The following is an 18800-nucleotide window of genomic DNA, read 5'->3' as shown; positions in this document are numbered from 1 at the left end:
TTCAAATCACTGTGAATTGTGTGAAATTCACATATGCATTGCATGTAAAAGTAATATACTTTACTCCCTTGCTGTGTTTATTTTTTAATGACCTACCATCCCTTTCTTTTGAAATATTTTGAAATACACCTCAAAAGATTACAACTTAAAGGTTTGTACAAAATGTTCTACATATGTCTGATGCAACTGTAATTTTTTTAACAGGCAACCAAAATTTCTAGTATTTAATATCTCTTAAAGAAGTTATGAACAGTGATATGATTTTTTTACATATTTATGTAAAATATGTGTCCATGTTACGTCCATAATATTATGTAAAGCTTTGCCAATCTGAGGACCTTCTAGCCTACTTTGTACAACTTGCACTGTTTAAATTTTAAGTGCAGAAAACCAAGCATTTTCACAGGTTGTAGTTGTTAGTTGTATTTGCTAGAATTCAACACAATCATATTAACTAATTTTATTTCAAAAATATATATTTACTTTTCTCCCTCCCTCTTTATACTCACAATGAAGGTAGTTCCATCTCATTCCAGTATTCCATTGACAACTCGAGAGTAAAGCAGATTGTAGTTATCAAAAACTGATGATGGTAACTGTATAATGTAAAAAGAAAACTAAACATTATAGTCATTAGCTGCTTATCTTTGAGTGAATATTAATAGGTAGTCAATCTGAACAGTGAAGCAATAAAATGTGAAGTGAACCCTGCACATACTCCTTCCTGCTGACAACAAAGGTTTTTTGTAAGATGACCTAATATAACAGATATCACATCCATATATTGGTAAGAGAATCTTTGCCTTTTCTTGTTCTCAGGGGACTTATTAGATTTGTAGTGAAGATGCAAGATGTATAGTACAGTTCATTCGTACTGTGAGTTTAATACTATTTATTTTTTATTGCAGGTTGTACTTGCTGAAATTTATTCAAGAGAATATCCAAATATATTTTGTGCTTCAATGCATCCTGGTTGGGTAGATACAGATGGCATGAAAGAATCGATGCCAGAATTTTATAATCAAATGAAAGATAGGTTGAGAACACCTAAACAAGGTGCTGATACTGTTGTGTGGCTGGCTTTAGCTGAACGACCTATTAATAATACCAGTGGCCTTTTTTATCAAGGTACTAATTTTTTTTTATTGTACTTAATATTGGTTATATTAAAACCTTTATAATTTTACAGATTTTTATTTTTTTTACAATTATAATCCTTTACAATTATTTTTGTTTTAGTGTAATGTAATTATTTTCATCTATTGCACTTGCATCTTACATTTCATCTGTTCAGTATTTAAATTTTATAATTGTATGTATAATCATTCATAAGATATAAAGCAAAATAAATTTTAAATGGTGTAAAAAAAATAGTGTAAAAACATTTTATTGAATGTAAAATGCAATAAAATTGTTCATGCATTTTACCTTGTTTTATTGCTAACTTGATATTTCTGTCATTGTAACTTTAAATACTTATAACTTGATAATCAAGTCATTAACAGAAAAACAGGTTTCACCATTGTTACTCTTGTCAAATTTTAAATCACAATCATATGTTATATGTTCACCTTACTATTTAAATAAATTAAGTTATATTCAAGATGGCAGACAAATTTTTCGCAAATTTGTGAGAAATTCTTAAATTATTCTCAAATTTGCAAGAAACTTTTTAATTTTTTGTAAATTTTTGAGAAATTCTTTTAAATTCTCAACTTTGCGAGAAACTCTTTAATTTTTCTTAAATTTGTGGAATTTAAAGCCCACCATAATGCAGGTTTTTTTTTTAACTATGTAGAACTCCATTTCTCTATCCCTCCAAATACCTCTCAGATATGCAATATAAAGCTAGTATAAAATAATTATAGTGCTTTTAATGGGACTATAACTACAACAAAATGTTAAGGTTCAAAGTACAAAAATATTAATATGGATGCGTAAAAATACTATTTTACAACTGTTCCGCTTTAATTTACAACGCAAATGTATTATTTAAGGGATTAAATAAATCTGAGTGAAAAGTTATAAAAATTTCTGTATTGCCAGTTGCTTTTGTAATTTTCAATTCAACACTAAAATTCAGTTCTGCATTTGAATTAGATTTATAATAAGTTGCCAGTTGCTAACGTGAACAAATATAACATTCTCATTAGTGAATCCTTGAAAAAAAGTCGTCACATTTTTGTAAATAATACCCATTGGTTTAAAACTATGCTATAAATTGGATTTTGACGTAAAAATAAAAAAAAAAATTAACAATATTTCAGATCTTTTATGTTAAAATTTCATTTAATGATTTCTTTTAATAAGTTTGTTGCGTAAATACATTTATATTAGATTGAAATTTTTTAATTTTTTTTTACAGATAGAACAGCTATACCAACACATTTGCCAATGTCTTTTACAAAAGCTTCGCTTTTAGAAGAGGAATTGTTTATTAAACAGCTGGATCATCTGATGGAGAGAAAAACAAAACGTTAAATCATTTTTAATATGTTTACACACTTGTACAAAGAAATTTTTCAGAATATTTCATATATCTTTTATTATTTATTTGTATTATGCTGGACTTTCTTTTTAATTTGCAACGAATCTTAGATACATTGTAATGTTTATTAAATACACAGGAGCACAATAATTTTTATGTATTTATAGTAATTACAACAATCAAGGTTAGACATGAGTAGTAGACTTCATTGTATAGCAGCAACTGTTTGCTGTCATTTCTTTTAATTGCAATTCCTTTATTCATGTTTCCTAAGGCTCATGTCTTACCTCACCTGCTAAGTTATTTTTAGGTACTGTAATATTGTTTATTAATAATATTTGTTAGCGTTTAATAAAATTATATTTTATTACTAATAAATCACTAGATTATATTTTTACACTCTTTTATATAGATGTAATAATGCAGATGTATAATAATTTTTGGCTTGTTACATGTGCTTTTTGCATGATTTTGTTATCTGTTATTTATCTGTTGCTGAGTGCTACTAGTGAATGTAAGCATATCGTTTGTTTTTGTTTTTTAAATCCGCTTTATTCATAAATTAATATTTACTGTTTTTTTTTTTCACAGATTACAGCCAGGCCTCAGTTAGGATGCCACCGATGTAAAATCCCCAAATCAAACAATACCAATATAACCGTGGCATGATGCCAATACGCCTACCTCCAACCAATCCAAAGCCTAGGCCGGAACTCTAGCCACCCAGGATCCTGCCGTCATCAAATACCTCAACTGAACTCTCTCTGCAGACCTACAAAACCAACCGGATCTGTTGACTATGGTGTTTGAATGTCTGTGAGGGTGTATTTCCTCCTTCCATGAGTAATGCACCAGCTGTATCAAGAAGGATGGGTAGCCAGGGGTGATTTGTCTGTAGTGTGCAGGAACACATACATATTTAATAACATCTTGCAAAACCTGTTAGTGAGCTCGACACTGCTCAGGCACTCATAAATGGGTTTCTCTTCCACCTCTTTAAAAAAAAACCATACTAAAAAAAAACAAAGAAAATGGCTCGAAGAAAACCAGCCACTACAGAATACTCCTTGCAGATCATCCAGTTATTATGGAGATCCAGAAAGGAATGCATTCTCTCAAGTTCCCTAACAACTCATGAATGTTCGACCTCGTATAGAGACAGACAAACAGGACATGCTTCACTGTATCATCAGTCCCAAAATCCAGGCATTGACTCGAATCCACCAAATGATACCTAGCCAAACTCGTCGATATACTGACTGGGGGAAACCCATCTAATCGTACCTACAACAGACACTATAGGAAATATACCCTATGCGTGTAGCAACCTGTGTGGGATTCATCCCACCTGACCTGCTAAGACAAGGCTCCAGTCTTCCATCTCCTACTTTCATTCTGATGTTAATAGGTTATTTACCTTGGAAATGCAGTGTTCCTTACACTCATTAGCCAAGATATCTTGGGTTTGACTTTGGCTATAACACAGATTGCCTCCCGCGAGACTGTTCTGTAACTGCTTATAACAGCCAGAAAGAGGAGTTGCTGGGCTCGTAGCAAAATGTCTGCATAGCACCTAAAAGCCAAGCGGTGAGCCCAGACAGGTGTAGCATATAGCATAATTGCCTCACTGACACCACACCTTTGTAAAGGATACACAGTACGGTAATTCAACCCCCAATCGGGATGAATGACGATTCCATAAAAAGTATCGGCATTTTTGCTACAAACTGTAAAGTCTTAACATACTCAATTGTGGAGACAAGTCATCTTAACCCTGTTATCTGGGAGAACAACACCAGTAGTAACCAAAAATGATCAAAAGTGGTACTGTTTAGAAATACATTACTATAATTCCACTATTTATAAAATGTCTGGCTTGACTAACAAATTTTAAGTAATATTCATTTCTATTGCCACTTGACAAAAAACGCACATTAAAATTACAAATAACAATGCTTTTTCTTTAATTACGTTTTGTGTTTTTCAGTGAAATAATTTCATACTTGTTTCTAATCTTTCCCTGTCCATAACAGAAAGGATTACAATATTCTGGTTTTCTAATACTGAAGAGGTTTGTATTATTTATGCCCTCTTTTAAATTCATAGATTTGAGGGTGAATTTATTTTAATCAATTATATAAGAATAGATAAGTATGAAACCAAAGAATAAGTATTATTTAGGTATTATTATTATTAGTACTTTAATAATTTTGTAATTACTACTAATGAAATTTTATTGATACCACTAAAAATTATAATGTACTGTCTTGTTATAAAAAGCAAAATGCAATTTCACTAACCTGATTTTTTTTAATGGAACACTTCATTTTTCACCTCAATTTAAATTTTGTTTCACTCAGGACAATAAAGTTTCTTACATCCAAGTTGCTTAAATATTGATAAATTTTCATGCCTGTAAAACACAAAGTTAAATTAGAATGATTAGACGTTAAAAATAAAATACTATTAAATGCTAAATATTTATTTTAAGCAAGCAAATTAATCCGAATACAAATATTTAATAAAAAATTAATTTATGTTGATATAAAATCATACCTGTACACTTTAAGAATAAAGAAAAACATATTAATTAGTTATTCACATATTAATTATCTTAATCACTTAACATACACGATTAAACTAAACATATTTTGATTTCTTCATCATGAAACCATAACAATATTACTGATTAATTATGTCAGTTTTTGCATTCCAAGTAGTTTTTTTACTACGGCCTAAAGATTTTCATTTGGGTTGTGTGGGATTGCTTGGCCACAAGAGCACTTTAATGTTTCATTCTTTGAAAACATTTTCTACTTTTTTGGCAGTATGGTATGGTACAAAATCTTGTTGCAACACTCCGTTGCCTTGCAGGAATTGGTTACGAAATTGTGTCACAACCCTTTCTCTCACAATCTTGATAAATCTGTGATAAACATCTTGAAAACTGACATCTTTTTAAGTACTAATTTACTTTACATCCAATAAGAAAATGTACCGTTCAACCTGGTGTCCTAGAGAGCCAGTGTCTCTATGATCAGTGGAAATAGCAAAAATTGGTCAAGAATTAAGACAAACCTCAATCTGTATCAACTGTATAAAATTCCTCAAGATTTATGATATTTGACACTTTTGACTGCACTTTCCCACAAACCACTACAATGAGAAGATGGAGGAATAAATGAACAGCTAATTCCTTGTGATGTAAAAAAGGTTTGAATATTTGTTTAAACATTCTGTTTTAACAATGAAAGTTTAGTCAGAAAATATATTTGTAGGTATATCTAGTGAAATTAATCTTTTGAAGGTGGAAAAATGATTAAAGTCAAATCAGTAACTAACTAAATGAATAGCCTTAGTGGCTGCTAAACATATAAAAAGCGCTATACAAGCCTTACTCAATGTTTTAGATCTCTGCCTGCCATGATGAATTATAATTGGGCCACTGCACAAGAGAATGTTCAGGAAGGAATCATTCTACCAGGCGGTAATTGACAAAGCTGTTGGGATTGAGTTTTGCATCACATCTAAAGGAAATTAAACACATGAATGATTGACGAAATGATTCTTTTTGCAATATTATCCAGTATCTCTGTCGCAGTGTAAGAGTCTTAAGTGTTTAGAGTTGACAATTAGATTAGACGTAAATAATCCAAACATGGATCTAGTGAACTAAGCTTACTTTGCTTATCAATGACCTCATTCTTTATCTCACTGAAATACATGGATTGTGATTGACATATGAAAAAGTAAAGAGTATGTGATCTAACTCCTTAGTAGTTAAAAGTACTAAAATTATATTCAGATGGTTTAGATTTAATATGGTGAATGGTGTATGGTGTATGAATATAATAATAAGGCCAATGAGTCCTAGAGGATCACAGACACCTGCTGCAATGGAAAGAGTATTCCTTTTAGTATAAATGTTCAAATTGTTAGAATGAGTGATTTGGAAATTTAGTCTATCGGACTTTTTGTTCCATAGAACTCTTACAAGTACATATGTTGTGTTCTTGATTAGATGGTATGGATGAATTACGACTAGACAAACAAGTACTGCAATTGTTAGAATACCACATGTGAAGTGAAAAACCATCCTGTTGTAATAATTTGGAGATATCATTCTTTAATAGAATAACTCCATTTAGGTTATCTGAACCGGTAATGAGATCATCTATATAGAAATCATTTTTAATAGCAAGCAAGAATATATTGTAATTTGGTTTCTTGGAGAACAGGATATTTTAAGTTTCAAATAAATTTTGTATGTTAATAAAATTTTAGTAAAATTGTGCTCCAATAAGGACATCAATTTTATTTGATATTAAATTCAGGATCTAAAATACAAATTATCAGGCAAATTAAAATACGATATTATCAAATGTACATGTCAGTAGGCTATCTGGTGTTAAAACAGCACACTGCAATTGGAGTGAAAAATTCATATATAAAGATGCAGTGTCAATTCAACACTACATTCAGAACGAGGAAGTGTTTTCCTAAGATAGGAATATCATTTTTCATAAATTGAAGTTCTAATCTTCATGCGAATTCATAAGTACAAAAATTTGCTCGACTGCCAGAATCTAGTAAAACCAGAGATGTTTGAGTACTACCATGTGCATCATTGGTAATACATAATGTAATAGATAAAATTATGGTTTTATTTGACCAATTTAAACGAGGTACAATTATTATTGTCACACTTATAATCATAATTTTGAATTAATATTATTTTTAAGAAGTGTGTTATGTATTTGAGAACAAATCGCACGTGTATGTTGAATAACAATGACCCTTAACTAAACAATTGAAACAACAATTATGATGTTACAAAAATTCCTTCCGTTCATCAACAGAAAAACTATTTCTTGCAACAATGTAAATAATGATTAAAATACAAATTACACATTGATTATAATTAAATTTTGAATAAATAAAATTATTTTCCTTGTATTGTTTATCAGCATTTATATTAAAATGTTTAGTACAGGATTTAGTTCCAATGTTGTATTGCTGTCCCTTGGAAATATGTCTTGCTGCTGGTTTGACTTATTTGCATTAATATTTTCAAGCATCTACCTTCTAAATTCAAGGAATTCTATGAAATTGAGGTGAAGATTTCTCCTTCGTAATCTGGAAGGAGAAATGTAAATATTTGTAAACATCAAAGTTAGAATACAAACTCTAACTTTGATGTTAACCGAACAATAATAAATTCATATGTATTGATTGGATTATTCATTGCTTCAAGAGCACTGAAATATGAAAGATTAACTTTGATGATTAATTTGGATAAATTATCCAATGATTCAGTTAATGGAATTTAGTTGTAAAATACAATCTGCATTATGAGAAACACCTAAATTTTTAATGATAGCTAATGCTTCATCCTTCAAGGAGGTATGTAAATAAAGAAGTTACTTAAATAATTTCTATTATATACTAAATTACTAAAACAATAATAATGTTGCCAGTCAAGAACATTACCTCTGTAAAATTGTAAATTAATCTTTTATAGGTGAGTTTGCTTAGTTGCTCTAACTACCTTCTTGATCAATGGTAGATTGCTTAAAATTATCTATTACACATTGTAATTTACATTCAAAACTCCATAAATCGTCTGCAAACTGTACACGACCTGCACAAATATCATAAATTTCAAGTTGCATTTGAATGGCATCATATTTGCCTTGCAGCAACTCTTGTTTCTTAATTTAATTCGTAAAAGATGAATATCAATATGAAGTTGAGGAACATATTTATCAGTACATAATATATTTATCTTGTTATAACATATCTATAACAAGTACAGATTCTTGTTATAAAGGATTTAATTGATCCTTTGTCTTAATTGTTCTCTGCTCATTATAAATTAATAGTCTAAGTTAACAATGATAATTAAATAAAATTACTTGATAATTAAGAAATAAGTTGTAGGCTGCATTTCATTGGATAATAGGCAACCGCAAAACTCGTTTATAGAGCCATAATTGATATGTTGAAAGATTTGTAAACATAAATTGGTCTTAAGTTATGTCTTCACATATTCGGCCTGGACGACCAAAAAAAAGTGTTCATATATGTCTTTTATTGCACTTACCAGAATTAAAAGAACATGCCGCTGGTTCAATAATATTTTTAATAAATACCTCGTTACTGTGATTAATTATATTTTTACAATAGATTTAGATAAATTTTATTTGTTAAGATGCTTATACTATTAGTGTTATATTTAGATTTACAGTTTTAACTTACATTTTACAACAGAACTGACATTTTAAATACATTTACTTTTAACATCTTTTTAAGAACCGATTTGTTTTATATTTTTAGACAGAGTGTAATACTTAATAGTATTTATAAAGAAAAATATATATTATAACAGCTGTTGATAATTTGTATGGCTTACATAAGTAAGAAGAAAGAGTTGCGCTCTATCATAAATAAGGTCTATATGAGACTGAACAAAATTCATTACTTTTCAATACACCACCTACTGGAAGTAATGTACAAACCTGAAACATTTTCCTGAGGTTGTTTGTTGGATTTTAGCAAGTGATGTATTTTCATCTAATGCTTTTAATGTACAGAACCCACTGCTCCTGTACATAAAAATTTGTCACAGCATTGTCCAGTATTCTTTAGCACACAAGAGCAGTTTTTTGCACATTACTGGAGATAAATGCTACTTTTCAGCAGCCTGATGAGCTTTCCATCCTGCTGCATGAATTAGGCATCTAACAATGTCATAATTACCAATTTAAGTCCAGGCAGATAATTTTGGATCAAGTTTACTTTTACTCACTTATGATCGATCCTGTTTTGGAGGAGGTTTTCCTTCACTGCAACATTTTCCTTTCCTTTGAGGTGAAAATTAACCAACCGGTTTCTTTAAATTGTTTTAAAATAACATTCACTGCCACTTGACCAACACAACACACAGAAGCTATCTGTCATGTCCAATTGATATGCTTAGAGAGAAACAATTGCCAAACGCAATCTAAAAGTTTTTTATTACAATAATCATAACTACAATAATGAAGCTAATCGATTAATGCCAGTTTACTTCTGGAAAATAATCTGACTTTGTGGAATGATGTAATCAAATTTATCTTTCACAAAATGGATAATACATGTGAATCAAAAATTATATAAAGAAGTAAAGTTTCATATTTGAAATTATAGCAATATTTTTTCAAAATATCTATCACCATAATATTTTAAGTTATTCAATTAGTCTTTTATATTGAAATTACTGATTCAACTTAAGTATAACATGTTCACTAAATACCTTCAGAGTTTTCTTAAAGAAAGTAAACATGAATATAATTTCAAATCTGCATCAATATTTTAATTCTGAATTAAGTTAAGAAAAGTTTAATTTAATTTTAGAACTTTTAAAGATACATTCAATCTTTTCTTATTTTTGTAGTATTTAAATAACTGCTACAACTTTTTAATAACACGATGCTTGTGATGTTTTAAAACCCAAATAATTTTCATTAAATTATCTGTAAAACTCAATGAAAATTTCTTTATATTCAAAAAATAATTCTTAACTTCTGGCTGGAATATCAAAAATGCCACTAAATCATAAAGATAAATTCATTAAACTTTAAAAACAATTTAAACTTTTAACCTTTTTTTTCTTTCTGTAAACTATCATCATATGTAATGATACTTTATATTGACAGTTTCACATACCCTAATCCTTTTAATAAATATTCTTATTTTTTACCAATTACTTTAAGTTCATTCACGAAACATTTCATACATGTTTCTAATGTTTCCTTGTCCATAAGAGAAAGGATTACAATAGTGTGGTTTTCTAATCCTGAAGAGGTTTGTATTATTTACACCCTCTATTTTTTTAGTTCATAGATTTGTGTGTGAATTTATTATAATCGATCTTATAAGAGAATAGCTAAGTATGAAAGCAAAGAATAGGTATTATTATTATTATTATTAGTACTTTTGTAAATAACAAATCATGAGATAAAGTTCATTACTCTTGTTATAAAAAACAAAATGCAATTTCACTAACCTTTTTTTATGAAACATTTCATTTTAAATTTTGTTTCCCTAAGGAGAATAATAAATGAAGTTTCTTACACCCAAGTTACTTAAATGTTGATAAATTTTTATGCCTGTAAAACACAAAGAAAAGTTAAATCAGAATGATTGGACTTTAAAAGTAAAATAATCTTAAATGTTAAATATATTCATCTATTTTAAGCAAGCAAATTAATCCGAAAGCAGATGTTTTTTTAATAAGAAATTAACTTTATATTGATACAAAATCATAGCTGTACGTTTTGTGAATATCTAATTAATATGTTTTTCTATTCTTAATCACTTAACATACATGATTTAGCATCCATGCAACAAGTATACCAAACATTTACTTGATTTCTTCATGAAACCATAACATTACTGATTAATTAGGTCAGTTTTTGCTTTCAGAGTCGTTTTTTTACTATTGCCTAAAGATTTTCATTTGTGTTGTGTGGGATTGCTTGGCCACAAGAACACTTTAATGGTTCATTCTTTGAAAACATTTTCTATTTTTTTGGCAGAATAGTATGGTGCTAAATCTCGTTGCAACACTCCACTGCCTTGCAGGAATTGGTTTTGAAATTGTGTCACAACCCTTTCTCTCACAATCTTTATAAATCTGTTCGAAGCATTTACCATTGATTGAATAACATTTTTATAATAGAATTGAAAACACTTTAAATAAATTTACTTTTAACATCTTCTTAAGAACTGATTTACTTACATCCAATAAGAAAATGAACCTGGAGTTCTAGACAGCCAGTGTCTCTTATCAGTGGAAATAGCAAAACTTGGACAAGAATTAAGACAAACCTCAATCTGTATCAACATTGGATAAAATTCCTCTACGTTGAGAATTGTTTTTCCTATTACACTTGACTGCACTTTTTCACAAACTAATTCCTTCTAACGTAGAAAAGGTTTGAATATTTGTTTTAAATATGTCTGATCTTAAAAGGTGATACAAGTTGTACAAAATGTTTCTAACAGAATGAAAGTTAGCAGAGTTATCAGAAAATATATTAGTAATCTACTGCACAAGAGATGTTCAGGAAGGAATCACTGGAGGTAATTGACAAAGCTGTTGGGATTAAGTTTTGTACCACATCTAACGTAAATTAAACACATGAAATATTAATGAAATTATTCTTTTGGCACTATTATCCAGTATCTCTTGTTGCAATGAATGATCTGTTCAGTGTAAGTCTTAAGTGTTCAGAGTTGACAATTAATTTCAGAACGTTCACACTCAAGATGTAAAACAATAGGATGTTTAACATGATTGTAGGAGAGAACATTGAAGTCTGCCTCCTACACAGATTAGACTTAAATCATCTAAAAATCTAGTGAACTAAGCTTACTTTGTTTATGAATGACCTGATTCTTTATCTCATATAAAAAAGTAAAAAGTATGATCTAACTCCTTAGTAATTAAAAGTACTAAAATTAAATTCAGACGGTTTGGATTTAATATGGTGAATGAATCTGAAACAGAAACTAAATGTTTCTGTTTGTATGTAAAGATGAAAATCTTTGTGTTCAACCATATACAATATTAGATATACATGAAGTAAATATAGTTTGACGCCTTTCTAATAAGCATTCAGAATTTAAATTATCATCACTGAACGTAATATTGTGATCAGTTGGCTAATGAGAAGAAGACAAATAACCAAGGAAGACCACACCACCATAGTGACATATCAAGTAACCTGCTTGGTGAAAAAGCTCTAGACAATGTGTCTCCTGGATTATCAGAGAATTTGATGTAATACCAATTGGTAATTGAATTGTTTCGTTGAATGTCAGAAACTATTACCTATAAGTACTTTCCCAATTCTAAGAATGTCCATGAATGCAACAAAGTGCTATGATGTTATCAGAGTATAAGTGTATCTCATCAAAGTGTATAACGCAGTTATATAACCTTCACAAATAAACGTGAAAATAGTAAACAACCACAGAGTTCAAGTCTGGGTAATATGATTTGTTTCAAGGGGCTAACTTTCATTTAGAACAGTAACTTAGATGTAATTACATGATTGGAGTACGAGTGTGTTTATAAATATAACATCCATATAGCCATTAATACAGGCATCAGAAAATCCATGTAATTTAATAGAATGAATTTTTCTATCTTTATTAAACCTAATGGATTAACTTATCGTATATGACTATTAGATATAATTGATTATATAGTGAAAGCCACTGTATTAATGGTTTGGGTAATATTTTGTCCCAGTCAACTTGAGTTGTCATAATGACTGCATAAACTGTTTGTATGAAAACATAATACGGCCAATGAGTCCTAGAGGATCACAGACACCTGCTGGGATGGAATGTGTATTCCTTTTAGTATAAATTTTAAAACTGTTAACGAGTGATTTGGAAATTGAGTGAATCTGACTTTTTGTTGGATGAATTATGATTAGACGTCGAAGTACCGCAATTGTTAGAATACCACATGCAAAGTGACAAACCATCCTGTTGTAATAATTTGGAGATATCGTTCTTTAATTGAATAACTCCATTTAGGTTATCTGAACCGGTAATGAGATGAGAAACATAGAAATCGTTTTTAATAGCAAACAAACAGTAAGAATATATCCTAATTTGGTTTCTTGGAGAAATTTTCAAATTAATTTTGTAGGGTAACAAAATTTAAGGAAAATTGTGCTCCAATAAGGACATCAATTTATATTTGATATATTAAATTCAGGATCTGCAAAAAAACAGATTACGAGGCAAATTAAAAAACTATATTATCAAAGGTAGATGTCAGTAGGCTACTTGTTATTTCTGTTAAATCAGCATATTGCAATTTGAGTGAAAAATTTGACACATTTGACAAATTTTCCTTTCCTTTGAGATGAAAATTAACCAGTTTCTTTAAATTGTTTTAAAATAGCATTCACTGCCACTTGACCAACACAACACACAGAAGCTATCTGTCATGTCCAATTGATATGCTTAGAGAGAAACAATTGTCAAACACAATCTAAATGTTTTGTATTAAAAAATGAAATAAATTTTCAAAAAACATGAAAACTGTTAAATAACGAATATCTGATAACCTAACATTACACAGACAACTTAAAGAATGAGTGTTATACCCACAACATAGAAATTACAAAAAATTCCCTCTGCTTGGATTAATTTACATGCTACAATAATGAAGCTTATCGATTAATACTTCTGGAAAATAGTGACTTTGTGGAAAGATGTAATAAATTTATCTTTCACAAAATGGATAAAATAGTTTTGAAATTATAGCAATAATTTTTACAAAATATCCACCATAAGGTTTTAAGTATTATTCAATTAGTCTTTTATAATGAAATTACTGATTCAACTTAAGTTTTAAATATCTTTTCAGTCTTTTCTTATATTAGTATTTAAGTAACTTTTTAATGACACGATGCTTGCAATGGATTTTCAAATGGATTTAAACCAATGGATTTTTCATTAAATTATCTGCAAAACTCAGATTTGTCACTAATGAAAATTTCATTATATTAAAAAAATAATTTTTAACTTATGGTTGGTGTTAAAGTTTTTATATCATATTTTGTTTACATTTAAAAATATTGTAATGGCAGTTTTAATTGTCGTAATTCTTTTTCTCGCCGCTCAGCTGACTTTATTGTAGATAAGACATGATATGTAGTAGTACAGTTACACACAACGTATTCATCAATTCTATTCTATTTATTAACATAATACTACTCAATATATTCAATGTGTTATTGCAATTACGACAAATAAAATTACCAAAATTCAATCAAAAATGTTTCAATAACAAATGTATTCAATCGATAAATAATGCATAAACTTAATACATATTCGTCTATAATCATTCAAACTTCAAATAATCAACATATTTATTGATTAATTTTTCTGGAAGGCATCCCCGAGAGAGTATATCGGCAGGATTCGAAGGTGATTCAATATGATGCCACTTAGCATTAAAAGTCAACTGTTGAATTTCTGAAACTCGATTGGCTACAAACACTTTCCAATTGGTCGATTGACCATGAATCCAATGGAGTGCAATCAGTTGGAAAATAAAAAATGCCATTAAATCATAGAGTTGATTAAAATGTAAAAGCAGGTAAAAATACAGTACAGAGAATTAAGGGGGGGGGGGGTTGAACATTTCACCTTTTTCTTTCTGTAAACTATCATTATATATAATGTCCTAGGTAAAAAAAAAACACAGTTTCATGTACCTTAATTCTTTAAATATTCTTATTTCTTACTAATTACTTTAAACTGTGTTCATTCACAAAAAAATTTGATGGCTGTAAAATACTGTAAAAACTAGCATAATGGGAGAATAAGAATATAAAAGAATAATAAGTGAAGAAAGAATATGCTACACGCTAGGAGATTTACTGTATTTAGGGTTAGTTTCCAAACCCAAGGCGACTACAGTATGTGATTTAAATGTCAAACTGCTTTATCAGAAGAACATATTAGACAGGATGTTTAAAGAAATATATGATACCAAGTTACGAAAAACAAAATAAACATTTTAAGTAAATAAGCTTTTGTGCTGACGCATACTTGAAGCATAAAGTATGCACAGACCTAATGTTACTGTCAAACATCACACTTTTAAGTAATAACCTCAACTGGCATATTTAGTGACAACAAAATGGATAAAATACAAAGGTAGGTTATATATAAAATTTGTAATTTAGGATGAATGGAAATCTCAAGGAAGTGAGATTTCATAAGGTAAATGCCATGCCTGATAACCTCTGGAAGCTTAGTCGTTGATCTTTCAACTCATCTAATTTATGATAAAAAAAATCACAGAAATGTAAATATGTTAAAAAATTTTAGGCCTGCAGTTACGTCAATAGGTAAGTGTTATCCATGTTAGTACATACTTCAAATATGAGCTATATCATTTAAAATTTTGTACAGACAATCAAATAAATTTCAGAATTATTTTGGTCATAGCAGGTTTATGAAAAAAGAAATTAGTTATCTCCTCAATCTCTAGTGACTGAAAATGTAACAAGAACTGAGAAATGTAATTTTCTATAAAATCAGAATCATATTAATTAAAAAACTAGAAAACTTAAATTTTCATTTGCATTTTGATAATTGTTCACTTTCAAGTAAGGGAGTGAATCACATATACTCTTTAACTGTGTAAACTACAGCCTAATGTTTGACATTAGGCTGTAGTTTAACACCAAAAGCTCACAGCAATAATCAGCTACAATAAAAACTTTGCATTTAAAAAACATATCGGCGTAGTATTTAGTTCAGTATCCTATACAAATATTTACCTACACCAGTAACATACGCTTTGTAATGCTAAGCAAACGTTACATTTACTGTTAACGGCTAATACACAGGAACCTGATAATTAGATCAAATAATACCACTTATTGGTAATACTTGCAATTTTTAAATAACATATAAGACAAATATTCTCTACCGACTTCTACATACTGTTATCTTTCAGACTTTGCATTGTTGCTTCCACCATGTTGTCCGGGATCGCTCTCATTTCTTTTTGTATGGAGGTTTCGTCAATGGAGCTAGCGGGTATGGGAGTTTTAACAATCAATGTGTAACTGCTAAATGACTAATCACAACTAAAAATTCTTAGGTAAGGTTATGGGGGTTGTAGTAAGAAACTACTGAGACAAGCAGCAATCTTAGCAAAACAGGATTGCCACTACTGTAAAAATAAGACCTCTGGTCTTACAGACCAGTAGCTCTGTTAAAGTGTTAATTGGATAAAATTTTTTTTACATGATTTTTTATGTCAATTTATTTAATTAAATACTTTTTTTTAAATATTGGGTGGGCTTAATAAAAAGGTTGACGTATTATACAAAAAAATAAAAACATACATAAAGATACAATACAACCCAAATCACATAAAATATATTAGGAATAATAATAAAAATGAAAGAGAGGATTTAAGGAGAATGTATATAATGAAATTTAATAAGAATGTATTATTAATAATATAAGAATGTATTTAATGAAATTTATGTACATTAAAAAAAACCAAGATGAATTGAATCTCCGATTTTTTTATTTTACATGAAATAATGAATGTGGTTTTGGTAACAAATTCAATTTTAAAATAAGTAAAAACAAAAATAATAAAAAGAAAGTGAGATCAATTACAAAAGTAATTGATATATTAGGAATTACTAATATGGAAAAGTTGGGAAGAGAATTTGTAGATGCAGATAATTTGAAGTAAATGGAGAGAATGATAAGACTGTAGGATTAACACCAAAAGAAAAGCTCAGGAGATGGATAATTAAGATGAGGATATAAGCAAGAAATGTGAAGTGCTGTGGTGATTAACAGAGGAAGAATGGAAGCAGGAGACATTAAAATGGGGAGATACATTAATTCAACACCTAATCCATGACCTTGAATAAAGGATTAACATGAAGAAGAAAGAGCATAGTAAAATATTAGTAGCTATTAACATTTTAATAAATATATGCATTTTTTTTTAAAAAAGACATTAAAAAGGTTGTTTTCTATAATCAAAACAACTTCCTAATTAAGTAATTGGAAAATCATTTAAACAAAAAAAAAATTTAGAAAAGAAAATTCCATTAGTCTTCTAAAATATGTTTATGATTAGTGAATTGATAATTCAAAATTAAAAGATTTTAAGGAAATTTCAAGAAACAAGCTAATATATTTGCGTAAACAGTAAATCACAATTCTTGTTAAATTGATTTCTAACATCATTCATGGAATTACAATGCGTCTTATATTTTCATTATTTTACTTTTCCTTAAAGTAAAATTATTACAGAATACTCAAACATTTTTATTAAAATAATTCATATCTCCATTATAAAGGTATGATAAAAGGAATAAAGAACCCTCAAGTTGAAGAGGAAATATCGAATCCAATTTTAAAATGGAGTGAAGAAAGAAACCAGATTAAGGGGTAAAGGTTACAAAAAATGGTTCTGGCATTGTAAAAAATGGATAAAATGTGGAAGTTTGAAAGTTGGATTATATTTCTAAAATTTCCTAACCAAACAACCAACAAGTTGAGAAAATTATTTTGATATTTTCAAAATATATAATAAATATTATATAGTTTCTTAGTTTCTAATAACTAAGAAACTCAGTTATTTGTAAAATAGAAAAGGGAGTAGCATTATTAAATATTTAAGTTATAGTATTTTGTACTACACCAAAATTGGAAAGGATTTACATTCTTGATTTTATAAGATTCAAGTTGACTATACAAATAAATAAGACTGATTTTATTTGAAATCTTCTGGAAAGGAAACAAGAATCCCTATATGCTATCACAGTAACTTAGTTAAGATAGAATGGTAAATTAAGACAACAGATACTTTATTAGAAGTTGATTGAGCCTAGAACAAATTCAGCCTGGTGATATATAGCATATTTACGTTACAATAATGTGAACTTATAGTACCAACGTCCAGTTTTACGAACGTCAGAATTTTATTCAAAAAATGCTAAGGTCCGGTATTTACGAATTGAGAATTCTGTTTGAAAAATGCCAACGTCCGTATGACAGGACGTCTAGAAAATCGTTCATAAAATAATATTGTTATAATTGCCTTGAACACTATCTTATTTATATATATATATATATATCAAACAACTTACCAAACTCGTTAAAAGAAAAAGGTAAAAAAAAAACTAATAGAATTATTCAACGCGGGATCTCGTACACATAATTTTAGATTTAAATCAATCAATAACGATAACGAAATAACAGTTAAAAAAAAACAAACTCCTAGACCACAAACTTCGTAACAACAACGCCATTGCCCAATACCTTACACTTGCCAACTGCTACAACCCACTATTATATCTTTAATTACATATTCAAAAACGATTATGTTGATTAATCATTTCTCACTTTTGTTTAAATTTATAAATACAATATTTTTCAAGTATATTCATTTTTTTACTGTTTATTTTTATAATCAGTAATATACTACGCTTACATTACAATTAAATTATTAGTTGCATCTATGTCGCAGACGGTTTACATAAATCTCAATCGTTAAAAAGAATGTGACAAATTAACGAGCTCTTTCATCAGAAAACTATGTGTTACAGTTTCCAGTCTGTGTGGAATGTACAATAAATAAGCCTACATCAGACAGTCTTATTTACTTCAAAATAAATAACCACTTCGGTGTAATTAATCTACAAATATGAACTTTGCGGTTCATATTTCGTAGTAAATAAAATACAAGTTACGA

The 18800-nt window shown here is 28.9% G+C and overlaps 1 protein-coding gene and 1 long non-coding RNA gene across 2 annotated transcripts; one reads left to right on the top strand and one right to left on the bottom strand.

Annotated features, from left to right (window-relative positions):
• The first annotated feature begins 839 nt into the window (after window positions 1-839).
• LOC142321086 (dehydrogenase/reductase SDR family member 12-like) lies at window positions 840-3055 on the top strand. The gene is made up of 2 exons (XM_075359089.1): window positions 840-1128; window positions 2366-3055. The coding sequence occupies exons 1-2, from the start codon at window positions 852-854 to the stop codon at window positions 2479-2481; spliced, it is 393 nt and encodes a 130-aa protein (XP_075215204.1). The 5' UTR covers window positions 840-851; the 3' UTR covers window positions 2482-3055.
• On the bottom strand, window positions 2324-18366 carry LOC142321087 (uncharacterized). The gene is made up of 3 exons (XR_012755574.1): window positions 18196-18366; window positions 4789-4901; window positions 2324-2454 (listed from the first exon to the last, which is right to left on the bottom strand). It is a non-coding gene; the product is annotated as an uncharacterized LOC142321087 (long non-coding RNA).
• Between the last annotated feature and the right edge of the window lie 434 nt (window positions 18367-18800).

Source organism: Lycorma delicatula, chromosome 3 (genome assembly GCF_047948215.1).
Source record: "Lycorma delicatula isolate Av1 chromosome 3, ASM4794821v1, whole genome shotgun sequence".
Taxonomy (NCBI): Eukaryota; Metazoa; Arthropoda; class Insecta; order Hemiptera; family Fulgoridae; genus Lycorma; species Lycorma delicatula.
Note: the sequence above shows the minus strand (reverse complement) of the source record. Positions and strands in the feature narration are given on the sequence as shown.